The 11294-nt window shown below is 47.6% G+C and overlaps 1 protein-coding gene across 4 annotated transcripts; it reads right to left on the bottom strand.

Annotated features, from left to right (window-relative positions):
• Positions 1-88: 88 nt before the first annotated feature.
• DEDD (death effector domain containing) lies at positions 89-11170 on the bottom strand. 4 transcript variants are annotated; one of them, XM_033414274.2, is made up of 7 exons: positions 11012-11170; positions 9265-9297; positions 7015-7118; positions 2599-2987; positions 2288-2395; positions 1829-1975; positions 89-1285 (listed from the first exon to the last, which is right to left on the bottom strand). In XM_033414274.2, the coding sequence occupies exons 4-7, from the start codon at positions 2921-2923 to the stop codon at positions 909-911; spliced, it is 957 nt and encodes a 318-aa protein (XP_033270165.1). In that variant the 5' UTR covers positions 2924-2987; positions 7015-7118; positions 9265-9297; positions 11012-11170; the 3' UTR covers positions 89-908. The 4 variants fall into 4 exon arrangements, with proteins under 4 accessions (XP_033270165.1, XP_004284454.1, XP_004284456.1 ...); XM_004284406.3 differs by lacking the exon at positions 7015-7118; XM_004284408.4 differs by lacking the exons at positions 7015-7118; positions 11012-11170 and adding an exon at positions 10849-10937.
• Between the last annotated feature and the right edge of the window lie 124 nt (positions 11171-11294).

The raw sequence follows: 11294 nt of genomic DNA, 5'->3' as shown, positions 1-11294 counted from the left end.
GAAGAAGAAAGGAATTGATATTGAATCATTTCACTTTCACCTATGATGCCCTTTGCCCAAGCCAGAAGAAAGCAAAGGGGAAAAGGGCTGCAGGGTACATTATTTATTTTCACTTGAACATGGAAAGGAAGTGTCACACTCCCCCTTCCCCTTTTTAGGGGGAGTGTATTTTAATCAGCAACCTCTTCTCCATCCACCCTGTGTATGTGTGTACACACACAACACAGCTGGGAGGGCGACTAGGCTGACCTAGTCCGCTTACCTATTACTCCTTTGAAGAGGGTTTGACAAAGAGGGAAAAGGAAGGAGCCACACCAGGCCGAGGTTTCAAGCCATGGAATGGAGGAAACGAGGCAGAGAGGAGCAGCACCAAGGGCCAGAAGAGAGTGGAAAGGGCCACAGCTTCTTTGTTTTTTAAAAATTCTATAATTTGGGAGAGGGTGGTGATTAATTTCCAAAATACACTTCAGAGTCCCACCTTCCACACAGCTCCCTACTGACAGCCCTTTGGTTTCTCAGACAAAATTTAAGAGCCCTCATAAAGCCAGAAGTACTGATAACCCCTCAATGCACCCAAAAGCAGTGATCACTTCAATCCCTTACAAAGACTATGTTCTATAGACTTTGCTTCTCCCTATACATTTGTCTTATGGCTCAATGGCAAGGTGGCTGTAGAGACACACATGAGGGGTGTAGGTGGAAAAGGGAAACAAAGGGAAGCCCAGGCACATGGGTGCAGGGAGGGGTGGGGAACACCACTTCCATTTTTCATTTGTCTTTTCCTTTAAAAAAAAAAAAAAGGCAGGGGTGTGATTGGTTGGAAGGGTAGAGGACAAACCCCAGAACGGTATGTAAGCTCCAGAGGTGGGTGGTAAGAAGTCCCCCGAGAAGTGAGAAGGGGAAAAAGGTCAGGGCAATGCTTGCAGCATCAAGTTCCTCAGGAGTTTCTGTCGGCCCAGCTCATAGTCCTCCTCGTCCACATTCACCAGCAGCTTGATGGCCTCGTGGCCCACAGCCTGCTTGAGGGAGTCTGTGATGAAGACACCTTTAAGTGCCTCTAGTAATGAGCCATTGATATAGTCGCGCCAGAATGCATCGAGGTAGGTGAGCTCAGAGAACTTGATGTCACAGATGATGGAGCCCAGGTCCCGGGACTTGAGGATGGTGTTGGCCTGGTTAAAGCGCTCAAACTGGCGCTCAAGTGGGTCCTGCTTGTTAGAGAAGACGTTGCCCTGCAGAGCAGTCTCATGCTGGCAGTATTCAGCCCGAACCCGCAGTCTGATGTCTGTGGGGAAAAGAAGATATGCAGAAGAGGTTGCAGTTTACAGCCAAGTCTGAAAGGTTGAATAGAACAGCAGAGTAGCAAAGTTGGGAACATCACCTGACAGCTTCTCTACCTCTTCCCAGGACTAGTTCTTTTCTGTGTACCTCTGAAATCCTTGCCTGAACTCAAGAGGTTCCCTTAAATGGGCCATGCCCAGGTCAGATTACTTCCATCACTCACAAGTAGCACCTTGATTCTAGGAGATATTTTCCTAATTAACAGACACAGAATTTCACTTTAATACTCTATCATGACTTGGGTCATCCTACAATAAGGATGTCATAACAGCATCCCTTTCATCTAGTATTACCTAGAAAGAGTTGAAATGTACTCTGCCACAAAGGTAGAGGAGTTCTCCTCCCAGAGACTATACCATTCAATCTCACTTTGCAACAGCAATCAAACTGAGCCTTACACTGAATAGAATAACTGCCCAGTATTCCAGCAGTTCTTTGTATTTCCCTTCAAGTCTACTCTACCTCTAGAACCCTTGAACTTCCTCACCGCATGTCTGCTTTTCCTTGGGATCTGGTGTCACTGACTTCCGGCGTTTTCGCTGGCTCCCAAGTGTGGCTCTCCCTCGAGCTGGCCTCTTGCTACACATCTGAGGGCCCGAAGTGGGGCAGCACACCACAGGATAGTGGGGAGGCACTGACCAGAGGGTAAAAAGGGAGACATAGTAGGGTAAAAGCAGAAATTCAAACAGTTCACTTGGAATGAGGAAGGATCATTTAGACTTAGCACTAAAAACAGTATCAATAATGTGACCTGAAAGGTGGACACAATGTGGGAACAATTACAGGACCCAGATGAAGCATTAACACCTCATCTGATTTTTTGGGGGCCAGATATGGGTGGGGGGGGGACACTGTCCTTTCATTTAGGCTGGCAAAACTGGGAAAAGATGGGTCCAGTGTCCTCTTTCTTGATTATGGAAATTAGGGGGAGTTAATATTGTCTCACCTGTTTTAGGGGGGTGGGGAGGCCTCGGTTCTGGATCGCTGAGGGCTCTGGGTGTCACATAGCGAATTGATGTCTCTTCCAGATATTTGTCTACAAGATCAGGGCACACTGTAGGGGGAGAGGGGTTCACTCAGGAAAAGATACACCCTTCCCTTCTCCTAGTCCAACCCTCCAATGGGCCTCATAACTTATTCTCCTCAGTACTCCCCAGCGTCAATGCCTCCTTCTGCTTGGACTCCCATGGTGCTCACACAGGGCCGCCCACAGCTCTTCCCTGATTCCAGTGTCCCCAGCCCCCAATGCACCCTCACCAGCCCGTCTCCTCTTGAGGGTGACGTAGGGCAGCAGGTCATGGCGAGTGATGATGCGCAGCAGTTGCAGCACCTGGCGAAAGTTACTCTCATCACAGCGGCCCTGGCGCTCCAGCGCCAATAAGAAGTCACGTCCATTTCGGATGAGGCCACGCTCGTGGTCATCAATGACATCAACAAAGAGGAAGGAAAGAACTCGTACGTCTCTGTGTGTCAGGTGGGTGCCCACGATGTCAAACATGCGATGCAGGCTATACAGCCCATGCTCTTGCTCACCATGCTCTTCGGGCCACATCTGGCTTGCCCTCCGCTTTAGGCCCGCCATGCTGGGGGCTCAGGTGCACAACGCTTTCCAGAATCCCTGCTCAGCAGCTGCAATCCCCACTATACTATAAGGAAAAGGAAAGAACCTGTGAACCACTCAATGTCAGGAATTAGTCATCCATTCCTATATTCCCAGAGCCCAACACAATGCCTGGCACAGTGTAGTGCTTAATAAGCATTTATTAACTTTTACAAAGTATTTATTTATTTATTTATTTGACTGCACCACACGGCATGTGGGATCTTAGTTCCCCGACCCTTGCATTGGAAGCACGGAGTCTTAACTGCTGGCCTGCCAGGGAAGTCCCTACAAAGTACTTATTAAAAAATACAGCCTCGGGCTTCCCTGGTGGTGCAGTAGTTGGGAGTCCGCCTGCTGATGCAGGGGACGCGGGTTCGTGCCCGCGGAGTGGCTGGGCCCGTGAGCCATGGCCGCTGAGCCTGTGCGTCCGGAGCCTGTGCTCCACAACGGGAGAGGCCGCAGCGGTGAGAGGGCCGCGTACAGCAAAAAAAAAAAGAATACAGCCTAGAGCTCTGTATATCCAACAGATGCTGCCCTAAGTCCAGATCCTACTGGAGATAGATAGTAACTTCTGCTAAGTAAGACCTGTTAACTGCAATTTTAGCGCTACATATTCAGCAGAATTTTCTATTAAATATTACCCCAATTGTTCCTCTGGCCTCCAAAATACTGCTTTTGGTCCCTTGTGCTCTCCCTGCCAGCACCCCCAATCAATTCATCCCTTAAATGTAGGTGAAATGAGGAGAAGTAGAGAATTCACTCTAAATTCTAATATAGAAGCTGCATCAGATGAACTTAGGGGCCGACAACAGGGAAACTGAAAGCCTTTAGGGTTAGTACTAGTGGGGTTTTTTTTGGTTTTTTTAAAAATTTTATTTATTTAAGGCTGTGTTGGGTCTTCGTTTCTGTGCGAGGGCTTTCTCTAGTTGTGGCAAGCGGGGGCCCCTCTTCATCACGGTGCGCAGGCCTCTCACTATCGCGGCCTCTCCTGTTGCGGAGCACAGGCTCCAGACGCGCAGGCTCAGTAATTGTGGCTCACGGGCCTAGCTGCTCCACGGCATGTGGGATCTTCCCAGACCAGGGCTTGAACCTGTGTCCCCTGCACTGGCAGGCAGACTTTCAACCGCTGCGCTACCAGGGAAGCCCTAGAACTAGTTTTAATTCTGCCTGTTTCAGGACTTCCCTGGTGGCACAGTGGTTAAGAATCCGCCTGCCAATGCAAGGGAAACGGGTTCGATCCCTGGTCCAGGAAGATCCCACATGCCATGGAGCAACTAAGCCTGTGAGCTCCAACTACTGAAGCCCACACGTCTAGAGCCCGTGCTCCATAACAAGAGAAGCCACCAAAATGAAGTCTGCGCACCACAACAGTAGCCCCTGCTTGCCGCAACTAGAGAAAAAGACCATGTGCAGCAATGAAGACCCAGCGCAGCCATAAATAACTAAAGAGAAAAAAGAAAAATGGGACTTAAAAAAAAAAATTCTGCCTATGTCATTAACAAACTGTGTAGCTGTGTGACCTTAAGTCACTTAACTTCAAAGTCTCACTGTCCCCATCTACAAAACAGGGATGAAAGAAACTACTCCTCGAGTTAAGAATCCAATGAGAAGATGCATGTGAAATCACTGTAAAACTTATCTAAATGGTTAAGAGATTTCAAAGAGATAAGCATCCTTGGCCTCTGCAGCCAGACTCATCCCTCCACAAACCTAACCTCATTTTTCCAACAATCAAACCAAGTCCAGGAGAATAAATGCTAAGAAAGTTAATTAAATATCCACCAAAACTCATGGATTTAAAACAATAAACATCACTAAGCTCCTAGGTTGAGCATTGTTGTAAGTCTCCTATGCCACCTGTACTCGCCTGATGTTCACACACCGTTTGGATATGTCACCTTCTAACCTTTCCTCATGGTTGTCATTTACCAATCCCCTGTCAATGGCCAATCACAGTCCTACATTTATTATATATTTTGGCATTTAATTCACAAATTTCCTCCATCATCCTGGGTAATATCAGTGACCCAGCCAATAACCAATCCTCAAGTCCAACAACTTTCACCTCCTCTCTAGCCACTACTATTTACTGCCCTGGCAGAGAGTACCACCCAATACTGCTCCACCATCTGACCACAGCCTCCAATCACCCAATCAATTATAAATTCCTGTTGATGCTACTTTCTACTTCTTACATCTGCCTCACCCTTCCACCTCTACCATGCTGGTTCAGGCCCCAGCAATCTCTCACCTGGATTATTGCTGGTTGCAGCCACCAACCCTAACCTGCCTACATCAATCCCCCACGTCCAGCTGAATTATCTAAAACGCACAACTGACCACATCACTTTTCGGCTTAAGACCTCGCTACAGTCCCTTCCTTACCAATAAGAACACTCCAAACTCCTTACCCAACACACCAAACCTTCCAAGATCAGGCCTTGCCTACTTTGCCAACCTCGTAACTCACTTTTTATTCTCTAACATTATCCGTTTGTTTATAGTTCATATACATCATACAATTCATTTCTCTGTAACTTTCTTCAGACTATTCTCCTTGCCTGAATGCCCCTCTCCCTTCTCTTCCACACCCCCCATCACCACCCTTTTTCAGATGGTTAACTCCTACTCATCCTTTAAGAATCAGCTCAGATGCCATATTCAAATTCATTCTCTACACCCCCATGCTGGTATAAGTAGTCCTTTTCTGTGCTCCTATGGAACACTGTACATATTTCCCTTAAACCATTTATCGAAGTGTACTAAAATTATTTGTGTATTTATTATCCTATTAGATCTTAAGCGACTCACGTAGAGGACCTAGGTCATTTTCATCTTTATGTGTCTAGTGCCTAGCAATAGATGGAGGCTGGCATATAGTAGGAGTAACCTGTTGTTGAACTGAAATGAATCTCCAAGAGATCACCACAAGCGACACCAATTAAGAAAAAAACTCACAAAAATCCAAGAGTGAGAGGACCCAATTAAAAGTACACGCAACTCAGGTATCATGCATATACTCTAACTGGCTATAGCCTCCCCCAGACTGCAAAACTACCCATACCATAGCACCCTACTCAACAGCGAGACAGGCCGTTCTGTCCATTTTATACTCCAAGAAACTGAGGCTAGGTTAGAAAGAGAATAAAATTATAAACTACTTCAGAAAAGTCAAGCTGTTGGGGACTCAGAAAAATTGAAGAGCAAGTAGGACCTGGTTCTCTCTTTTAATCCTGAAACGGAAGGACAGAGAGACGCATACCCTTAAGAAAAGGGGAGGGCTTCCCTGGTGGCACAGTGGTTAAGAATCTGCCTGCCAATGCAGGAGACACGGGTTCGAGCCCTGGTCCGGGAAGATCCCACATGCTGCGGAGCAACTAAGCCCGTGCGCCTCAACTACTGAGCCTGCGCTCTAGAGCCCGCGAGCCACAACTACTGAGCCCACGTGCCTAGAGCCCATGCTCCCCAACAAGAAAAGCCGCTGCAGTGAGAAGCCCGTGCACTGCCACAACAAGCAGCCCCCGCCCAACGCAACTAAAGAAAGCCCATGTGCAGCAATGAAGACCCAACACAGCCAAAAATAAATAAACAAATAAGAAAAGAAAAAGGGAGGGCCACCCTGTAATCACCTAGCCCCATACCATGGGTTCAGATAGGTGGACAGGAAATATAGCCCATATCTAGTTATGAGAGCCCAGATGTCCCACCCAAAGCATGGAAAACAACAGGGAAAATAGTGATTCAACTATTGACTGGTTTTCCTCGTCTCTTCCTCTCGTTTCACCTGCTGCAGTCACTGGCTACAAACAGAGGGGACTGAAGGAAAACAACTTCTTGCTCATAGCAGGTAACATGAGAAAACTGAGTCTCCTTAGAGCCCCTACAACTTCTCCTTGTTCCCTATCCCACCTGTTCCCCTTGGCCAGCTGTTCATTATGTGGATCCCATAAAAAACAGATGGGCAGGTTTCACATTCAACCAATCAGAAGAGCAGGCTGCTTCAGAGCTCCCTAATTCAAAGTGTCCTGACTATAAACCCCAGGAAATTAGGAAATATTCTCCCCACATACCTGGTCACTGGAAAATGAAGCAGAATACAGGGAAGCACTGTGGTCCTAATTATGTACCAATGGATGCAATTCTACAATAGGTCTCAATCCTGAGGGTTAACTCCCTAGATTTGAGGAAAAAACAGCCACCTTTAAGTCGTAGATCCTAGGCTGGATCAAAGTGACAGGAATTATCAGAGCTTCTAGGTCAGTGGTTCTCAACCAGGAGCGATTTTGCCCTCCAGGGGAATTCAGCAATGTCTGGAGTCATTTTAGATTGTCATGACTGGGAGGGTGGTAAGGGAGGGTGCTACTGGCGTGCAGTGAGTAAATGCGATGGATGATGCTAAACATCCTATAATGCACAGGACGGCCTCTTACAACAAAGAATTATCTGGTCCAAAATGTCAATAATGCTAAAGATGAGAAAGCCTATTCTAGATGGAGGGTCAAAAGGAGAGACAGCATGTCGCTTCCATCCTATATCTGGAAAAGGAAGTAATTTGGTCCCTCCAACCCAAACCCATCAAACAATATTCCAGAAGAAAAGCCAGTCAGACAAAGACTCATTTAACTTAACTAAGGAGTTCCATCCCACTCCAACCTTGGCTTCTCTATCACCTGCTGTTGCCATTTAGGTGAACAGCAGGTGACAGGACTACACTCCCTTCCGCCCCATCCCAGGAGGTCTAATTTGACCTAGTTCAATCTAAATTTCTGTGCAGATCAGAGAAATGCCATCCTCTGCAAGACAGACAGAAAGGATCCTGCACTTAAACCTTGCAGCCATCTTTAAAGTCCCAAAACTAGACCAAAAGCAGACCCTTCCTTGTTAGGCTGCTGATCAGACTTATACTGCTTATGCAATGAAGCAAAAAGAGGCAGAAGTTTCCCAAGGCCATGCTTGTCCTTGGGAGAAATGTCAGGAGGCTGGCATGCAGACTAATAGGCAGCCCTCCCCACTTAATTATCATCTAGGATGGTGAGTTCACTCACTCAGCAATCCAGATGGGGGTTCCAAGAATCTATCTAACTTCAGCACTAAAAGAACGTGGCCAACTTCCCCTTAAACCAAAATATACTCAGCTTTCTGTGGCAGTGAATCGAAGGAACTCAGCTTAAATTATACAGAGATCCTAGATGAAAAGTATCAGGGCAGTGAGGAGAATATACACCCTCTAAAAATGAAGATTAGAAAGAACTTCAGAATCTTGGTGCCTGAAACATCGCCAGATACCAAGAGACAAACACTCCAGTAAACAACAGTCCTGATCCTGCTGGCTGATTTGGGTCTATTTGAGAGCCTAACGTATGGATCACCCTTAATAGGTTCCCAAGACTCATTCTTTATTCTGATGAATTGCTGCATTTCCTGGAGCTGCAGGGTTTTTTGTTGTTCGCTTTCTTTTGGGAGGAGGTCCAAGCCAGCCAAGGGCCAACAAACAATCTATATGTATCTACAGGACTTCCTCTTGACTAATCGTTATCGATTAGATTTCTACTTCCATGCAAAGTCTAGTCTCATCCCAACCAGGGATGAGATCTGTATTTTTTGAGGTACTTGATTCTCTCAGAAGCCCTTAGAAGTCACGTGGAAGAAATAAAAAGAGTGATGTCTCGAAATGAAAACAACAGTCTAGTTTCATCCCAAAAGAACTAGAGGTATTTGACTCTCTCAGAAGCCCTGTGAGAGGGAAAGTCATGTGGAAAATCTAAAAAAGAGGGATGTCTTGAAACTTGAAATGTAAAGGACATGGAAAACCTTAAAGATGACTAAGACGACTACATAAAGAGCTTTCTTGCTGGTAGGACCAAGAAAATGTAACCAAATATCTGGAAGTCAGAATTACAAACTGTGTTTTCAAAATGAAGATTCCAGAACAACCAGGATAAAGAGTAAGCTAGAGGAAAAGCCTTCCCAGGGCAGGTGCCTCCGCAACCCTCCTAGGCCAACATTTAGTAGACACTGTACTAGAGTACAAAGTCCCATATGTTTAAAAATGTTTCTCTCAGAGCTGACCACGAAGGCTAGATAATAACAAAACAAGGCTGGAGTCTTGCCCTAAGACACCTAACGTCTGTTCTCCTTTCCCTCCTACCAATCTCCAGTGACCCAAAGGGACAACGACTGCAACAGATCTTACCCACTGAAAACCCATTTTCCCTGTCAGCTACCCCATTACTGAGCTCAACTCCCAATATGCCATTTCCATTTCATGCCATTTCCATTCCCTTCCATTGTTTGAAAACAATAAAAAGTTCCAGACTTACCTCTGCAAGAAACTTAATTTCCCAGGTCTCTTCCTAGCACAAGGTTCAAAGCCAGCAGCAAAGCAAAAACAAATAAGAGGGGGAAGTGTCAATTTTCAAGCTTTATTTTGAAACCTCAAAGAGGTAGTCAATCTCAGCTGCAAAAATATACAGACAAGCCTAAAGCCATTTCAATTGAAATGATCCACTCCAAGCTAAATGAGAGAACTCACTCCCATCAAAGTCCCCAGGCTTCCCTAACCTTCTATTACCCAATTCACAACACAAAACCAACTCCAAGAATTTCCAGTCTCAGTGGCTTAGGGCAAGAAAGGTCCCAAATTCAACAACTTGTGGGAAAACCAATTATCCTCTGACACCTCACCTGACTCCTCAATTCCTTATGAGGCCCACCTACTTTGTTACAGTATTAACATTGACTTTCATCTTTAGATGAACTAGGAGGAAAGTGGTTACAGCCAAAGAACACACTTTCTTTCCGTTACTTCACTTATGAGACCAGAACTATCCTCCAAATTCTCACACACTGTGAGAACAAAATATCCACTGAGGCAGCATCCAGTCAAACATCTACATTTCACCAGGGAACATTTTTTATGTAGGAATACTGACCCCCGCTCCTAGCACTTAAACAGCAAAAGAAGGGTCTGGAAACGAAAGCACTCATTTAATTAGCATGGCTGCCTAGACACCACCCTGTGTTTTCTGTTCCCTGCAAACAGCGTTCCAACATAGCATGGCTGTTTCCCCATTCTGGCATTGCTAATTGTTTAAAACTAGAAAAGTCCTTTACTCCTTCCACACTCCAGCGATACCAGGCTCCCCATTTTCTCTTCTTTTTGTAACCAGGAAAAACAAGGGAGCAGTAAGCTAGGCAGCTTCTGGAAATCCAGTTGAACCCTCATCCAACCCCAATTCTCCAAATCCACATGACTATTCCCTTCTGCCCTTCCCACCCTAGTAAAAGCTAAAGGCCTGGCAATTAGAATTGGCTGTAACTGATGCTGCTTAACTCTGCTCTCTCTTCCTTTCTACAGGGGAAAAGGAAACCCCTGAACCTCTATCACTCGTGCAGCTACACTGTCCTATCTCCCATCCCATTCCCCTTCCTCCCAAACTTTCTTCCTAGTCTCTCACTTTCTCCATTACCTCGTCACACCGACACGCTCTCCATTCCCCAAACCTCCGTCCTCTCCTTTTCCACCCAAATTCTCCCCTAGGCCCTTCCCCCTCCCACCTCCAATTTAACACTTTCAGAACCTCCCCCCAAACGTCTCAAATCCAATCTTCACCTTTTCCCACCTCTCCACAACACCCCTTACAAGAGTCCAGTCCTTCTTCCAACCACATGCCACAAGCCCCCTTCCCCTTCACACCCTCGGCCCCTCCTTCCCGCTCCTACCCCCTCAGCCCGGCGGGACCGCAGCCCCACTCCCCACCTCGGCCTCTCTAATACCCCTAGCCTGGCCCAGCCTCGGCCCTTGTTTACGCCCCTCCCCTGCCCCACTCCTCCGCCTCGACCCTGCCCTCTCCCACAGTTGCCACCTCCCCCGCACGCCCCCCTCGGCCGCTCCCCTCCCCCACCTTGCAGCGTCCCGTCACCACCTCCCTCTCTTCAGGTTCTCAGGCTAGACGTCGCCACCGCCTCCCCCTCCACTTTCCTTCCCCAAGCCCTTTGCGGCCCCGCCCGGCCCCGCCCCGTCCCGCTCGACTCCCCCTCCCCACTCCGGCCGCCCCGCCGCCTCACTCTCGGCTCAGGCTCGGCGCCGCCATGTTGGATCCATCCGCGCCGCTCTCCCGGGCCTGTCTCACGGCGCCGCATCCGGGCTCCAGCCGCCGCCGCCGCCGCCGCCGGCGTGGGGGAGGGGAGAGGCGGGCGGGGGTGGCTGCATCCTGAACAGCGCCTCCCGGAACCTGGCCGGTTAGTGGCGGCTTCGAGACCATAGTGAGGCATGAGCCGGAGTAGCCATGCTAGTTGAGGGCAGCCTGGCAGCGGCATTAAACGGGAAGTGGATAGCTTCATTTCGGTA

The sequence above is a fragment of the Orcinus orca genome, chromosome 1 (genome assembly GCF_937001465.1).
Source record: "Orcinus orca chromosome 1, mOrcOrc1.1, whole genome shotgun sequence".
Taxonomy (NCBI): Eukaryota; Metazoa; Chordata; class Mammalia; order Artiodactyla; family Delphinidae; genus Orcinus; species Orcinus orca.
The sequence above is the reverse complement of the archived record's forward strand: the minus strand, read 5'-3'. Positions and strand labels throughout refer to the sequence as shown.

What these genes read in the sequence shown, in the direction of transcription:
- DEDD (XM_033414274.2), bottom strand. Translation starts at nt 2,923, where the DNA reads ATGGCGGGCCTAAAGCGGAGGGCAAGCCAGATGTGGCCCGAAGAGCAT. An exon ending in TCCCCACCCCCCTAAAACAG is followed by an intron (nt 1,976 to 2,287) that starts GTGAGACAATAT and finishes CCCTCTGGTCAG; the next exon opens with TGCCTCCCCACTATCCTGTG. An exon ending in CAAGGAAAAGCAGACATGCG is followed by an intron (nt 1,286 to 1,828) that starts GTGAGGAAGTTC and finishes TTTTCCCCACAG; the next exon opens with ACATCAGACTGCGGGTTCGG.